The following is a 17,943-nucleotide window of genomic DNA, read 5'->3' on the forward strand; positions in this document are numbered from 1 at the left end:
ATAGACAGAATAGTTGTTTCCCACATGCGCAATGACTGAGCACCTTTTAAAACCCCACAGGAGCTGCACCTGCACTTGTGGCACCAAGATCCTTTACCAAGTCTTACGCTCATACCTGCCACTTAGAAGACGATAACCGGGACACAAAAAGACATCGGTTTCCACTTGTACATCCATACTTGTACAAATGAAATACCTTTGCTGGGTAGTCATCCACTATTACTATTTCAGATATCTTCAGGAAGATGCTGCTGTATGTATTCTCTATCTTTACAGGCTGCTTAAAATATTCCAAATGTTCTTCTTTGTGCAAGAGATAATATTTATTAGAGGACACCTTGAGTCAAGAAAATTGTACGACCTGCATCGACATCATCGAAGTTATTAGAAATTTGCTTACCTACCTGTTCTAGGCCCAATGTAGTCTGTCTGCATTTGTTTAAGTGAAGGACTGCCTCCCTTTAATAAAAAGAGGGCGAGTGATAGTGAAGTGGCATTCCAGAGAACACGCGTGTCACAGATAACAGATTTTTTACAGCAGAGCTAGTAGTGAGATGAGGGAATGTCCAAGCTAAGGGAAGAAAGATGAGTATTTTGAGGAACACTGACCCACAACTTCAACCTGCACTATCAGATTTGCTGTTCAGAGGCACATGGGTGTGAGAAAGTCAATCAGACATTCCTGCTCTCTGCTGCTGAGCTCTCTTCCAAACTATATAGCAGGACTACCTGCTAGCTGGCCGCCGGGAACACCACAAATGGAAGAGGCATGTGTTTGACAGGTTTAGTTTCTGAGCTTTCTGATCGTGGGAGGCAGATTTTTTTCCAAAACATTTTGCTGATTAAAAGTTAGCACTATTGCTGAAAAAAATTAAAAGCCCTACTAAAAATGCAGGGTAAATCTCATCTTTACATCTGGAAGGGAGAAGCAATAAGATAGATAGAACAGTCCTCTCTAGTACTTTGTCCTTTTCTCTAGAGCTAGAAAGTAACTGCTGCGGTACACCTTTTTATGAAGTGTATTTCTAGGCACCACCCACTGATGAGATGTACCCAATCAAACAATCACAGAATCGTGGAATGGGTTGGGTTGGAAGGGACCTCAAAGCCCATCCAGTTCCAACCCCCTTGCCATGGGCAGGGACACCTCCCACTGGATCAGGTTGCTCAAAGCCTCAGCTAACCTGGCCTTGAACACCTCCAGGGATGGGGCAGCCAAAAAAGCTGTGCAGTCATTCCACCACAGAAGTTACAATCTTCAGCTGATGCCACAGCCCATCATCAGATTCTCTGTAAGGCAATTATCACAAGTACACTATCAGTCATGATAGTCAACTTGTCCTCAGTTCCACTGCAAGCGCATGAACAGATCTTCCGTGAGAACTCTGGTTCTTTGCCATGCTACTAAGCAGACAGGAACCAAAAAACCCTTCCCTGACAATGTGCCTGTGCTGCTTTCTGTATTACATGAGATCAAAAAAGAACAACATGCACCTCAGGCAGTATTTCAGGTTACCAGGAAAAGAAACTGGTGTTTTGATTTATGCTTTGCTAATGGCAGAGTTTAAAACCATGCAGCACTCAAAACTATCCCCCTTTCAATAAGCACTTTGAGTGCACTCTGTGAGCAGAGCTGGCAGGTACCTCACCTACTTTGGGAAACGGAATTATTTACGAGTTGTACAGCTGGTAAAGTATTTCAAATAAAAATATGTAAAATACCACTTAAAAAGCAACACCCCAGAGCAGCTGTGGTCAACAGTTTTTCATTTTACTTAATTTCTACAAGTTTTATGCCATTTAGTCAAAAATTGAACTCTGGTCCAGTGGTTTGACAGAAGATCCATGTAGAAGTCATATATCCCTTCCTTTTATCAATCCATTATCTCCACCATTCAGTATCCACCATAAAACCTGGGCATCACTGCGCACATTTGTGTCTCCTTTCAGCTTCCGTGTAGGCTCCAGAGCCCCACATAAAAGGCTGAGCCACTGCCTCCAGTTCACTCCCAACCACTGCAGTATTTTCTCTGCAAGCAGCTGAGCACTAGAAAAATGGTATTTATCTTTCTGAGGGCAATGACAGAAACTGCCTCTTTCCTAGTGTGAAGGCTTCCAAGAAAGCACTTCTAAACACAGACAATGGCTAGAAAATTAACAGATCGTTCTGCCCTAAGCAGCCAGTCTCACTGGAGAACTCCACACTCCTCGCATCACCTGCTTAGCTCATAGCTTTAGCCCACAGCCTTTTAGCAGTGCCTGGTGGAGGGGAACATACTAAGCCCTTAAACAGTATTTAAGTTTCTCCCCTTTGGCTCAGTCTGCAACATCGCGTTTACTCAAAAAAGGCAAATTATTAATCCTGTGCCATGTGCCACATTGCTGTACCTGTTCCAGAGGCAACTGAAACTTCCCAGTGCTGGCAACTTGAATGCAATCCATAGGATAACTTGACTGCTACCTTCGAAGAGTGCACAGGAGCCCTGTGGGCTTGGCCACAGCAGCACACGAAAAGGTCCTGCTTATGTTCCTACTAAGACTTAGGCATCTGAAAAGACCTTCAAGTCTACTGGCTCAAATTGGCGTGGGGAAGTACTAACAATGTGTCGTGTTGATCCCAGAAGCAAAGAAACTACACTGGAAGATGGGGGAATTACTTAAAGCTGACAGGGAGGTACAACAGCTGTTCAGGATATCACAGACGTTCATATCAGGAGAACTGTCATAGGTAGGACTGGGTGTTGGGACTTGGTTCTTACCAGTCAGTGCTGATAGTTCTAGAAATGCACGTTCAAGAACATGTAGGTTTTCCAGGGTCAATGCCTTCCTCCCTTCCCTTAAAAGTAAGTGAAGGGAACCAGTAGTTGGTTGCTTGGCATCAAGGAACGAATGCAGGAACTTAAGATCCAGCTGAAGTCTCTGAGCAGCAGTTCCCTCACAGGATTGTTTGTGTGTGTGGTGTCTTCCCAGAAGCCCTAAGCACTGGTCCTGGCTGAGTTATTGAGTTTTCGCTAACCTTCTGCCCATCGTTTGTTGCATCCTCCTGACTCCAGGGAGTGACCCTGCCTGCCACATCCCACTGGGAGCTTTACCAAGAGAAGGAATGATAGCTCCTGTTTGCTGCTCCAGCAAATACGCAACACTTAAAAGGCATGACAGGTCTGTGGACAGGATGGGTAAGTAACAGTTCTATGTAGTCCCGCATCTACCTTTTTCTAAAGCCCAGTTCAACTGATGCTATAAGAACAACTCAGAGATTCTTGTTCTCATGAACCTTTTCACCTTACCGACTTGTGGTGCTTTTGGAAGGTGATTAGATTGGATCTCAACAAGCAGACAAACAAATGCATTAATGGCAGAAGAAAAGGGGCGAGATCACTTTTCTGGCACTACACACTGCACAGCATAGCTAAGAGAAGAACCCAAGAACCCCAACTTGGCCTGTCCTTTATGCATGAGACCACGCTGTTTCCTACTTACACACAAAACAAGAACAGATGATTTAAAACACAGTGTGACCTCCACAAAAGTGGAAGCTGGAGGCGCTCTTTGAGTTACTTTGTTTGAGGCAGCAGCACATCCTCAGGAAAGCAGAGAATACTGTTGTCAGTGTTTCTAGCAAGGGACATAACCATTGTTACTGTCCTGTCAGTCTCAAAAAAAAAATGCCTGGTCTCTCATCTGAATGGAACTTTCAACCTTTTAACATTCATTGCTGTTCCCAATTTTTTAGCAACCTCTTTTAGCTGCTGACAGCAGCGCAGACAGTGATCCTGTTAAAAAAAAAAAAAAAAAAAAAAAGATGTACCAAAGCTCAACATAAAGTTAATACAAATTCCCTGTTTCTAATAAGATTTCCTTTTGTACCTATAAGCATCAAGCTGGTCACAGAGAATCGCATCAGAAAGCAGTATTCAAGTGAAACACACCACAATCCTCATACTCTTGCAGAGTCACTTTTCCTCCAAAATGGAAAAGCAGCCTGAATATTAGTTATTAGGTGGGTAATGTTACACTACATGTTTGGCTCCATTTAAACGCGAATAGTTTACTTGCCCTTGGTTTACCAAGTAATTCTGATCAGTCTGCACCAGTGAGCTGTCACTTTCCTAATTCACAAGTCTGATCTCCCTTCAATACTCATATAATCTGCAGCCTTCGTTAGATTTTATTTCCTTTTAACCCATTAATAAGGCTAAGGAAAGCAAGGCCGATAATTGGTTGCTGGAAGATCTCTATAGAAATGCACTCAATTAAGCACCTCTTAAAATTAAACTGAGACCTATAAGTTAGCCACATTTTTAATTCATTTAATGTGTGCCATGTTGATTTTTTGTATTGTTTTAGTTTTCAGTCAAAATGTTATGCGCTACCAGTCAAATGCCTTACACAGTCTAAGAATATGACAACAACATTACCTGTGCCAACCAAGCCTGTCACTTCAAACAAACAAACCAAGCTGAAAGATTTATACTTATCTGCTCTGAATTCACATATCCACTGCAAAAGTAACAAACACTGGCCCAGCTCCTCACACAGGAAGGCACACCATTCAGCTTAAATGGACTCTCTTTTTAATTCACTCGTTTAGAGGCAATTGTCATTATTTTCTTGGGGGATGGGGAAGGGAAACGCCAATGCACCACATTGTTTTCACTAGCCTGGAAGAGAAAACACTTATATATATATATAGATATATAGATATATAGATATGTATATATATACACACATCTGCATGTGTATATATATACGTGTGTGTGGATATATGTATATATACACGCTGGTGTATATATACACAGAATATACATATATGAATATACAGAATATATGCACACACACTTTGCTCAGATTTGTTTACAAAATATGTAGCATTTTTATACCATCCAATAAGAGGTACATGATTTTAAACAAATCTTATAGAAATGACATGTTATTGGAAATTTACACGTAAAAAAATCCAGCACAAAAAAATCCAAAAGCTAAAACAAGATTTTGCTACTAATCAGTGCTTCTATCACCCTTCAAGAAAAGAGAAACACAGTTATTTATATGTGATGTAAAGGCAACATTGAGGGGTTTTTTGCTTTTTTTTTTTTAAATTAACCACCAAATTTAACCCCCTAAAATTACAAAGAATCGAAGTCCATTTACAGATCAAGTGCAGTAAACTAAATGTTCCTTCAGCACAAAGCAGCACTAGAGAAAATAACTGGGAGAAGGAAGGTGGAGGCCAACTGGCTTAGCTAGGGAGGCAGCAGGTGGCTTCTGCAGTGGCCACACAGGTCAGAGTCTCCATCCTGAACTGAAGACTGTTTTAAGTATCGGTCACACAGAGCTGATGGTCAGGCCTTTGCCTAGCTTCTTTCAGCAGTTTGACGAGCAATTTGTAGATTTTTATTATTCTGTACCCGATGGGCTGGTTTTGCTTTTGCAGTGGCTTCTCACTGACGGGAGGATCTTGCAGGCAGTTCTGCCACTAACATTTACCACGCATCCATGACGCTGCTGTCATCAGCGGCAATTCTGAAATGTTTACACTGGACAAATGTGTGTTCCAAGCACTCAAAATGGCTTGAAAGAACATAGTCCGATGCTGAGGGGGAGCAGACGGCCTGGAGAATCCATTGCTCTTACAGAAAAGGAACCACCACTTTCAACCACGTGGCACCTCCTCAGCTGTGTGAAGAGCTTGGTGTCAGTATCAGCTGAACTCGGTGAGGAGTGGCTGGCCTTTGCATCAGATGTCTGTGATCCAAGCAGGTTGCGGAGCCAAGAACATGCTGCTAGCAGAAGGGCAGTCTACAGCTGTGGATGACAGCTGTCATGCAGTCAGCGATGCCTTATAGATGTCACCTGTAGGAACCATGCGTTCCATGCTAATTCACCCGAAGTCCCGTAAACAGCAAAAGGGAAAAATGAAATGAAAGGGCCAGGCAGATCTGGCGCTGATATTACTACCCACTGAATGTAGTGTCATTTTAGTTGTTAAATAAGGGGCTTGACTGGGAGGACCTCTATTTAATCAGGTGAGCAGGAGAGGAAGCTCTTGTCTTGTGAAAATGAAAAGGAGATCTAATGGTCCTTGTGCTAAGTTTTACAAATTAAGATTCCTGTATTCGGAAGGTAATTTTTCAGAAGACAGATCTGTTCAAGTCACGCTGTGTAAAAATGTGGACAGGCAGACAGGAATTTTTCAGCCATACCTGTAATACCAAGGACCAGACTCTGGAGCACGAAATCAGAAAGGGCTTGATTTGTAAGGAAGTCCTGGCTGGATCATACTATGCTGGCAAGCAGAAGTGGAAGGAGCTTCTCCATTCTAGAAGCTGGTTTGGAAAGTCATTGCTGGGGAGGTGGTAAGAGTGACCTATTCACAGGCTCTCTTTTTTTGTGGATGGAGAGGAAAGACTGGGAAGGTATACAAATCTCCACAGTGGTCTGCAATCCAGCTTGGGAGCTCAGTGTTGAGAAGGAATGGGGCCAGATGTGTTCAGTATTCTTAAGAACCACAAAACATGTCCATTGCAGCCTGTTGTTGCAGGGGACAGAGAACTTACTCCATTATTTGTAACATGTTCTATATGCCAATAACCCTGGCTGGCACATACAGCAAAATGGATGGATATGTTGCATGTGAAGATTTAACTTCTCTCACACAGCCATCCAAAGAGGCATCCAGGGAAGAACATGGGGAATGAACTCAGCTACGTTCTCAGAAAGTCTGAATGTCTCCCTGGACTGCAGGCACACACTGCAGCTAATACAAGAGAAAGGCAGCCTTATCTTGGATGCCAGGAGTGTGGGGGGCCAGTGGAGGAGGGATTATATTCCTGTAATAGGAGCAGGGAATATCTCAAAGTATAGAAAGGTGCCTCAGCTCCACGAAGATGACAGTGGAGAGGTTCAGAATCTAGAGGAGAAGGGTGATTCTGGTGACCCCTTGCCAAGGTGGGGGCATCCTGCCATGGAGAGCCAAAAGTTTTCCAGACGTATGTAAGAGCATGTGCACAAGGCAAGCGAATGAGCGCAAACAGGGTTATGGAAAACATTGAAAGAATCACTCCAAGGGTGGCTTGTGGCTCAACAACAGGATTGGCTAGGTAGAGGAGCACACAGCACAGGGGCACCTCAGAGCTGGAAGCCATCCATGGGAGCCTCACACTGCTGGAAGATGTACTGTTGCTGGTTGAGATCCACCTGTGGGGCAATGCTGCTGTCTTCATCTTCTGTTCCAAAGTAGTGCTCAATAAGATCAAAGGCCTTCTGATAAATCTCTTGATTCTCATGGCTCTGCAGGAATTCAATCTTGTCCAAGCCTGCAGAGAAAAGATACACATAGAAGTTACAACTCTGTGAAAGCATATGACCATGATCATTTTCAGTCTGTGGTGAACATCAAGTTCTGTGACAACTCCCTCCCACCTTCAGAAAGAACAGGTCCCTCTATGGACAGACACCCTTACCCATCTTGTACTCTCCATAACCAAGGAAAACTGGGTTGAACTACAGAGTTCCCTGTAACTATGTGACGTGTTTCATGCTTTCTGTCTTTCTCTACCCTCTCACTGAAAAAATGAAATCAAGGAGCTTGAATGCATAAAGAACAAGGCCTCAAAGACTTTTAGAATCATGTTTCCTCAAAGTGTGTTCACAGTGCTTTGTTGGTAAGGACTGTGACTACAGAATCACAAAACCGCAAGTTGGAAGAGATTTCTGGCAACCATCTAAGTCCAACCTGCAGCGCAGCCCAGCACTACTACCAACACCTGGTTAGGTCAGCTATGTCTAGCCAAGTCTTTGAAACTTCCAAGGATGGAGACTCCATTACCTAATCTTTATCATCTAAAAACAATCCAGATAAACTCAGGCAACCAGTTTTTGGACAAATGGGCAAACTCGGGGCTTGGAGTCAGAAACAAATGAAAATAATACAGAAAGCTAAACCATCTCTGAAACCTAGGAGTGATACTATAATGAAATGCAAGTCTTAGCCACTTCAGTAAATCTGTAATACTGGGGATTGTAGTGGCTTTCTTATCTGCTCATTTTAGTACATATGAAGAACAGAGGAAACAATTCTGATACTCTATAGACATTTCTGCAATACAGACATGAAAAAGGAAGTTAACACCTAGAACCAGGCAAGAAAAAATCCTATTCTGATATAATTCTTGCCTGGAAGTCAAAGTAACCAGGAAGGGAAACCTGGTTCAAGAAACTATGTTCAGTGATACTATCCTCTTTTATACTGCTCTAGATAATCCAATTTATTTTTCTTAATGAGTACTTGACAGTCAACAAGGAAACTAACCTTAAGAGCAGCAGTGTCTTAGAAGTGGGATGAAATTATGCTTGTGCATGCCAGAACCCCAGCACAGAAAAGGCAAACAAAAAAATTGGTGCTGCTGCCATAATTTTACAGGGCAGCAGAGAGGGAAGGGAAAGGTTCGAAAGCTGAGCAACAGAGCAGTGCACCTGAACTTTTATCTGCTGCAAAGGGAAGATACTGAGATTGAACGACACCTAGAAGGCTCCCTCAGGGTCAGAAGGAATAAAGAAAAGAAGATCTGCACACACTGTCTCCAATCTACATACAGACAAAGATAATGTAATAAATGGGAGTATGTTGGTAAATGGAAATCCGTTAAAGAACAGTTAATTTTCAGGTAGTAGTGATGAAGAAATCAATAGAACTTTTATCTACTGCAAACTCTAATGGGTTCGTGATCATTGCTGTAACCCCCGACTTCTATAGATGTTGTGCTCATACCATATGCTTCTTCAATGAGAGCGCAGTAAGGATTAATGCCAGTGCCACTGCGTTTGGATTCCTGCTCTCCAAGCCTCAGGATATTCTCCAGCCCACTCAGTGCTACTTGCACAATCTTTGAGTCCATTACCGTAAGGAGGTCACAGAGTGGTTTGATGCATCCCAGTTCTACTAAATATCTGAAAAACACCACATGGAACCCGGTGAACTGTCTGTAAATTATAATTGCTGTAGCCATTTAAGCACTTATCATGAAAGTCTAAGACTCAAAACAATCAGATAAAATATCAACTCGATTGCAGAAACTGGAGAAATTATAGACATCTATTTGTATCCAGTCAATTCTGCTGAAACAACGAAAGCAACTTCTGAATACCTTCTGTTTCTCTCTCTATATACGTAGATATGAAATAATAATTTTGTGACTTAAATTTATAATCTTATAAATTAAATTTCTAAATACTTTATCTTAGCATCAACTACATTGATTTAACATAGTCATAATTTTATTATTTCATACAAATTTGCATACAAGAATAATGTACAAATTAAACAGGAAAAACAATGCACATGATAGCCTTATCTGAGGGCCTGAGCTGTTCTTCCCCAACCTGCTAATGCACTTTGTTACACTCTACAGTGACCACTGGGAAATGAGTTTAAAAGCTGCATTTAGTATTTTCACATGAAAGAAGTAGTTCAATTAATGAAATAAGTATTAGAGCAAAAATTCTTGTATGATTTCTCCCTAAAGGAATGAATAGTTCATTCACAACTCCACACAAAGACACAGTCTCTCTGGAGACAAACACTGGAAGCATAGAGAAAGGTTTTCCAGTTTCTAGGTTATCAGTTTGATTTCTTGCACAAACACTAATTTATCTAACTGCATTGAAAGATTCAAATTATTTCATACTTGATCTGTTCCGCAGAGCCTCCAGATGTTGCATTTGTGATTGCCCAAGCAGCTTCCTTCCTTGTTCGAAACTCAGCCGTTTGCAAAATATTTATAAGAGCTGGAAAGATATGGGCATCTATGACTGTCTGCAAAAAGAAATGACATGTAAGGGTTATAATAAAAATTAGAAATTACCTCCTTGTCCTGAGCTAGTTGATGCCTACGGTCAGCACAAAATGTTTAACAATAAAAAGTTACTTATTAAGGGGCAAAAATCAGTTTTCAGCTTAGGTACAAAACCCTATTGCCACGGCCTGTGCTTTTCCCAAAGAATTCAAAACACATTCAGAATGAAGTGACTGTCATATCTAATGAGTAACTTAACCATACTTCCCTTATTTTTCCAGGTAGTGAACCACTCTGCTATCAAAACAATAAACCACTAAGCCATTAAGATCGCCCAAACAAAGAAGACGACTTCATAATTCTGTGTGTCACACTACCTTTCCACTGGGTGAGACAACACAGCAAAGAGAGAATGTATCGTAAGAACTCCTCAAAACAAGCAACCACAATATACCCTTTCCTGGTGAAAAATCAAAGCAACTGATGATTTGGTAGTACAGTGAACGGCCGAGCCCACCAAACTGATCAAAGTCAGATGAGTAGTTAGTCAGCAGCTCAAAGTTTCTAAAGAGTTCCTCTGGAAAGAACCTTTGCACAAATGAAACCTCTTTAGTCATGCACATATGACAAGGATCTGAAACACCTTCCTAAGGTTTATTCAAAGAAACAAGAGTTTAGAATTACATTATTAGACTCCCATTCTACTAATAAAAGTCATCACAGAACTGGCAAAAGCAAGTTAAAAGAAAGCTAGAGATGCTTTTTAAGGACCACAGCAGGAAACTAACAGTATTTCAGTACCTGAAAGGGGCCACAAGAAAGCTGGGGAGGGACTGTTTACAAAGGCTTGTAGTGATAGGACCGGGGGCAACGGGTATAAACTGGAGAGGGGCAGATTTAGACTGGATATTAGGAGGAATTTCTTCATTGAGAGTGGTGAGACACTGGCACAGGTTGCCCAGGGAAGCTGTGGCTGCCGCATCCTTGGAAGTGTTCAAGGCCAGGTTGGATGGGGCCTTGGGCAGCCTGATCCAGTGGGAGGTGTCCCTGCCCATGGCAGGGGAATTGGAACTGGATGATCTTTAAGGTCCCTTCCAACCCGAACTATTTTATGATTCTATGATTACATACAGCAAAACACTACGGTCAATTCACAGTGTGGACAGTTACCCAGTTTAAAAAAAAAACAACTGTGATATCTTCCTTCTAACCCTTCCTGTTTGTCTCCAAGCCCACACTGCATTTACTTTGTAACTCCATACCATATATCAATTGTATGGACAGCCCCATGAACACCACCTCCTTTGCCACAGAACCTGCGCTTCTTTCAGCCCTCGAGGAAAACCACTCACACTTCCATCACACCATGTTACATTAGATTTGCACTTTGTGCAGAAAATTTGGCAAAAAGTCCTTAACTGAAATTTTTGAACATGAATTCTGGAAGTGAACAAGAGCCATCTATTATAAAAAAGACAAAAGATAAAAGAAAATATCTTTTAAAAAGCCAAGATGCATTCCCCCCTCAACATATTTCACTGGGAAAACACACAAATTTCTTAAAACCATAGAAAAGCAACACACTGTAAGGGTACATGGAATTCAAGAGTATCTGCTTCATTAAGGTGCTCAGATCAAGGACCTTTCAGCTCAAAGGGAGATATAAATAACAGGAAAGTAATGAATAAAACACACAGTGACACAAAACCAATAGACAAGGGATAAGAGAGACAATCACAAAGAGAGAAAGTCTCCAGTCACTAATTAATTGGCCATTAAGAAACTACAGGCAGCTTTGCAGAGAGCCAGCCTGGACTTTGTAAATTACAAGAGGAACAAGAAGGACTTTGCAAAACTTAATAACGAATCTCTTCTTAGCTATCCTTCCACGTAATTTCCCTCTCTACCCCGTGTGAGTGCTGTAGGGATTAGGTGCTATCAACTTGGCATGACCAAATTTGGGCCAGCAAACAGAGCAGACCTCAGAAGAAACCCCGGCACCTGTGGGACCAGCAACCGGAGTGGATGGGGGTCTCAGCATCAGTAGACGAAGGGGCCACAGACCAGAGAAAATGTTTCTGGGCTGCCCACAGAAGGTGAATTCAGGGCCAGCAAGTGGTGTCAGACACTGGGTGGAAGGGCCCTTGCAACTGGAGTAGGCAAGGGTCCCAGCACTGGTGCTGGATCACAGTCCTTAGGGCCCACATGCCTGGATGCCAGCTACTAGGGGGACTAGGGTAAAGCTGAGTGAGAGTCTCTGCATATCAGCTGGAATAGGATTGCAGGTGATAGGGCCTATATGCCTGGGCAGCAGCTCCATGGGATTGGAGGCGGGGGGGTGGGGGCAGCAAATTCACACTATCCCCAAGCTGGTGGCGGGAGCAGAGGATCATGGTGAAGATAATTTGCTGGCAAAATAGATGACCAGCAAGTAAGAAGCCCGGGATCAAGGCATGGACAGATGGCCTGTGCTGATATTCAAGAGGCCTGCGGGTGCGAGGATGCTGAAGACAAATGCATGCATCTGTTTGCTAGGGAGAAGCAAGCTGACCTAGCCAGTGAGCAAGTCCAGCAAGTTAAGAGAAGTTTGAATCCAGCCACAGACAGTACACGGGCAGAGAGGCCACATGGACATTCAAAAGATCCATGAATTTGCGTGTATGCTTGTGGATCTAGAGCGAAGGCACGCAAGTTTTCATTACTGAACTTCAGTCCTGATCAGCTGGAGAGGAGAAAGGTGACTTGGCAGTCTATACGAACATTTTATGTGAGTCCAGGTAGTGCTTTTTGAGGTGTTTTTGAGAACCGTGTGTTAAGTGATATTAGGTATTTTCTACCAAAAAAGCTTGATGCATATCTAGGATAGCAGACTGTGAGGGATTTAGTATTCTACTACTCTAGCAAAGAAAAAGTCAAAAACCTCATTAATGCCTCTTAAATCCTCTTCCTGAAGGTAAACTTTTACACAAGATTTATCTCCTTCGGAACTACCTTCTTAAAACCAACAAGTTTAGTAAGTATTACAATCAGAGTATGTTTCATGACAGTATGGAATTAAATCACCACATCTTAGCTAAGAGGCAGTAATACACCTTAGAGACTTTTCAACGCAAAAAAAAAAAAAAAAAGTTACCTTAAAATGTTTTAATTTAAACCTGCAAAACAGTAGGAGAATTCCAGGACAAAGGGAACTAGCAATGGAAGGGCAGCAAGTGGGAGCATCACGAAAGATTGTTCATGTTTTCCTCCTGACTCAATCAATTTTTAACTCTCTGCTTCAATGCAAAGACTGATAGGTAAAATTACTCTTCTCAGAGTGGAGAAAAGTGCATTTGAACCTTTTCAGAAGGAACCGAATTGAGATCTCGCATCTCTTGGATGTGTACTCTTATTTCTAATTCTATTTTTCTATTTCTTATTCTACTGTGTAAAAGGCTAGAGGCCCCTTGTTTACTTTCTGCTCTATAACGAAGTTGGCTATCTTTACCCATGCAGAACAGGTTAAAACACCACAACGAATTGTAGCCTTTCATAAGGTACTTCACTGAAAGAGACTGACTAAAGTGAGAAGCAGATTATCACTCACTATATTTTCGTGTTTCCTAAGACTTGACATGCAATGTAGGTGTTGTTACCACTTTACCCTGCCCTAAGTCCCAGTTAAAGGTACTTTACAGTGCCTCTGTAGCACAGCAAAGTTTTTCAACTACTAGTCTGTGAACAGTCAAAAATGTTGGAGCTCAGGAGTTCTTTTGGGGAACAAAAAAAAAACCCCAAACATTAAATAGGCCAGAAAACAGTTTGCTTTACTTCACTAGGTTTCTAAAGTCCAGTTAAGCTCAACAAGGGTGGAAACAATAAAGCATTAATACAAAGAAAGCACTAGCAGCAACTATTACTTCCATTCCATGTCTGGCATTCTTGCCCACAGCTGCTGCTCTTGAAATCAAACTAGAATGCCTAAGGATTCCTAACTCTGTGACATTTTACATGCGAGCAAGAGTTATTGTGGAAATACGCCATATTTCCCTTTCCATTAAATTCCTTCTAAGTGACAAAACAGTAAACAACTGAAATAAAATTTGTTTTTCTTCCTTGAAGAAAAGCAAACCTCAGGCAGAGCAAAACTCTAAAGGACAGTGGCAGAATGAGGTACCTAAAACTTCTGAGGATTTAGAAAGCATTAATTCAATTTACTTTACTTATTTAGCACTACTATACTCTGTGTGCCTGACGTGAAAGTGTGTGGAAGTGTAAAGTAATGCAGTGCATATAAAAATGCTCAAGATAAGTACAGCTTTCAAACGAAACGAACACAGTTAAGTGATTTCAGCTCAACAAGAACTTTGTGAAAGACACGGAGGGAATTAAAACCATCAAGTTTGTAAGGTAAGTTCCTGTGTTCTGCTATTCCTCAGAAAATGAAGATGGCCCCAGCCATTCATGAAAATAGTGGGCAACTGCCTCATAGGTGCCATAAAGTAAAGGAAGTTTAAACATTCTTTCCAAGCTGCTGGTGCATCGGAATGCCTGCATTTATCCATGCCCTCTAACTGTGACCAGGACTTTAAGCAGTACAACAGCAGGCCAACAAGGTAACCAAAACTTAAAGATTAACACTCCAACACCTGTATCATTTTTAGCAGTTTTACATGGATTTTTTCAATCCAACTTCATCTTGAGTCTGCACATAAGAGCAAAACATACTAACGTCCTGCTTCCAACAGCAGATGCACAAGAAAGTGCAAACTCTAGTCATGTTTACTTTTACTTTTCTCATTTTTAAGTATTCACAGTTGCAGCTATAGGTTCCAGTTTGCCTACAAACTGTATGAGAAGACAGGTGCTCATTTGTCAATGCAGCACCTGACAACTTCTCTGATGTCTCTTCTTTCACGAATCTTGCTCAAAAAACAATGATCAATCATTCTTCATTTAACTTCTCAGGAACCACCCGTATTTCTACAGCATTCTGCCATATCTCCCTTGGCCTGTCTCATAGTCTACGTAGTTGTTCCTCATCGGGGATCCAGATGACATTTTATGGTCCCTCCTTACCATCTACCCCTACCATGTCCCTTAAAGATGGATCTACCTACTGTGCAACATTGAAAATTTATACTAGAACAAGAATAAGGATTCACCTTTCAGTTTCTAATCCCCTTCCTGGTGATTTCTAATATTCACATTGGGTTTAGGCTGCTACTACCAGGCACTGAGGCAGTATCTTCAAAATACACTAGAAATCTCTCTTCTGCATAATAGGGAACCCCAAATCTTTAATACATTCAAGTAACACTGAAATCTTTGCCCAACTACACCCATTTGCATTTCTTGGAACTGAATTCCCTCTTGACTTGTAACAAGTCTTTCAGAAAGCTGAAATTGAATTTTCATGAAAATCTGAATTTTCAAATTTAATTTTAAATTGAACTGAATTGTAATGCTCAGTCCTTCAACAAACCTGGCCCTCACTTTTGAACTATCTTTTTTTTTTTTTCCAAATAGATGGCATCCCTGTGCTGCCGCCCTCTGAGAGGGTCGTCTGTCTCTTGGAAACATTCTATCCTTCTTATTTATTTTAATCAAGCTTCTTTACTTTATAGTATTTGATTTTTAAAGAGTAAAGCGAGGTAAAAATGAATTTTCAGAGTTTCATTACACCTGCATGGGTGCTGAATGTAAATACACTATAGCTACTGTTAGGGAGCAGGTCTTCAGCAGCAGTGCATATTAAATTAGTATTTCAAGCCAGTCAATACCAAGTTAATCTTCTCCTTTGGGTTCCCACAAGTGAATCACTTATGATATGCAAAAATACACATATACATTTAGCATGCAAGTGTTAGCATCACTTATCTACATATGATTCATCACATAAATGTGAAAGTAACCAAGTTTTAAAGCACAACTGTTTTCTTGCACTTGCAAGCTCTCTCATTACCTTTAACAAACCAAGATTACAGGCATCACTTCAGCTGGCAGCTGTGAATACAACCTTACTGCTATGATTTCCTCCTCCTGGCTGGAAATTCTACTTCATAGAGGCTTCTCAGTTACTTGGGTTGCAGTCACTTTGTTTACTCATTGAATTCACAACTGCTTTTTAAATAACATAGCAAATATTTGTAGGCCAAAGCTACTTAACATGATGGCACGAGTACAAAACCGCTGCTGAGAGTCAGTAAGGAAGCACTTGAGATCTCAGTTCTAATGGACTTTTATGCTGTTGACACAGAGAGCTAAGCCTATATATTCCAAACTGCATATAAAACAATCTTCCAGCCAGTTTACACAAGGCTGTTACTGCTGCCAGGAAGAGCCTGCACTATAATAAACAGCACCTTGTTGAGGTGTCTCCAGTTTTAGGCTCTGTCTTACAAAAAAAAGATAGCAATATATATCTCTGACTGCTGAGGTTTTCAGGCAGAATAAAAGAATTAAAGATATTCTAGCTCTGCTGCCCTCAATGTGGTAGGATGCATGAGATTCACCACATGCAGAAGCCAGAAAACAGATTTTGTACTTAAACCTCAAAGATCAATCTTTGACTTTTGCTGGTCCTTAAGGACATGGTTTAGTGGTGGACTTGGCAGGGTTAGGTTTATGGTTGGACTTGATGATATTAGAGGTCGTTTCCAACCTAAATGATTCTACAATTCTATGGCCTTGTCAGCAATGCCATATTTTGCTCCTCTTAAGACATTTTTTCCTGTCACCACAAAGTGCATGTGAACCTGTTTACAAAGGCTTGCAGTGATAGGACCAGGGGCAATGGGTATAAACTGGAGAGGGGCAGATTAAGACTAGACATAAGGAGGAATTTCTTCACTGAGAGTGGTGAGGCACTGGCACATATTGCCCAGGGAAGCTGTGGCTGCCCCATCCCTGGAGGTGTTCAAGGCCAGATGGGTCCTTGGGCAGCCTGATCCAGTGGGAGGTGTCCTTGCCCATGGCAGGGGGGTTGGAACTGGACCATCTTTAAGGTTCCTTCTGACCCCAACTATTCTATAATTCTATAAAGATTTCACACCACTCATGCAAACAATGGCATAAACCAAACACACTTTATATTTAAGTAATTTGATACACAGTTTGCCTGCGTAAGCCCCAGCTCTGTGTGAATCACACCATTACTTTTCCATGCCTCCAGTGTCACTGTGGACTTTTTGGAGAAGAACCTCTGACAATTCTTAGCTTGTATCTTTATCCTAATTTGTAAAAATGTATTTCATTCCAGAGTTTTTAAAACTGACAGGCAAGGTATCATTTGCTGCACTTCACCAGGTCACATTTCGGCAAGGACAGGAAACACTAAAGCAGGAAAAATACGGCGCAGATCCTGTTGCTACCATGCCTACCCATACTCAGGTTTCTGGATGCTCTTGAGAGAATTTAAGGTATATTAGGAAAGAAGTGGTAAGTTTCTTAACCTGTCAACAGGAGAGAACTCCTATGATGTCTTCACTGTCAGATATGGAAGATTGTGTCTGATGTACTGCCTTTCATTGCATTTCAACGGGTTGCGAAGTTAGACACAGAACATGTTCTGAGGTATGTGACAGCCTTTCATACCCTTCAGGAGGGTCGACAGTCAGGATTTAGCTTCAGTGGTGCAGTTCTCCTTCTGACTCCCAGGAAGATGTGGTTCCCCTTCTCCCTGAGTGGGGAAGCTATCCACTGAAGTACAGCAAAGCTGTATACAAACTAGGAAATTAACAAACAAAAACTATACTTAGTGACAATCAGGACTGCATCAGGATACACACATCCAATCCAAACCTTAAAAGCACAGAAATAAAGAGGGGAAAGACTGCTGTATTCCACCAAATTTTTCTGTTGCCACAGCACTCTTGATAACACACTCTGAAAGGCTTTCACTTCCACCTTTGGTGGGGGCAAAAAACCCAAACCTCCTGTGCTTTCATAACATCAGCTACAAAAGAAAGTCAGCACTTGCTTTCACATTTCATGCACATTAACTTATATTGCTTTTACACTAGAAAGAGTTTACTTGATTGTGTTTGAGTGCAAATCTACTGGTGATAGGCTGCTGTCTTAACTTTAGAAATGACAGTGAAAGCCTTTGGAATGTGCTAACAAACAGCATTGCAGGCAGTATGAAAGTGGAAATGAATATAGAAGTCCT

At 41.5% G+C, this 17,943-nt stretch overlaps 1 protein-coding gene across 2 annotated transcripts in view; it reads right to left on the reverse strand.

The window, feature by feature from the left end:
* Positions 1–88: 88 nt before the first annotated feature.
* Positions 89–17,943, reverse strand: part of KPNA1 (karyopherin subunit alpha 1) — a 61,119-nt gene continuing 43,264 nt past the window's right edge. For both annotated transcript variants that reach the window (XM_054056558.1, XM_054056557.1), the window contains exons 12-14: positions 9,687–9,814; positions 8,771–8,949; positions 89–7,316 (exon numbers count right to left, since the gene is read on the reverse strand). In XM_054056558.1, coding sequence (XP_053912533.1) covers positions 7,129–7,316; positions 8,771–8,949; positions 9,687–9,814 — 495 coding nt within the window. In that variant the 3' untranslated portion in view covers positions 89–7,128. The remainder of the gene's footprint in view (positions 7,317–8,770; positions 8,950–9,686; positions 9,815–17,943) is intronic.

This window comes from Cuculus canorus, chromosome 1 (genome assembly GCF_017976375.1).
Source record: "Cuculus canorus isolate bCucCan1 chromosome 1, bCucCan1.pri, whole genome shotgun sequence".
In the NCBI taxonomy this organism is placed as follows: domain Eukaryota; kingdom Metazoa; phylum Chordata; class Aves; order Cuculiformes; family Cuculidae; genus Cuculus; species Cuculus canorus.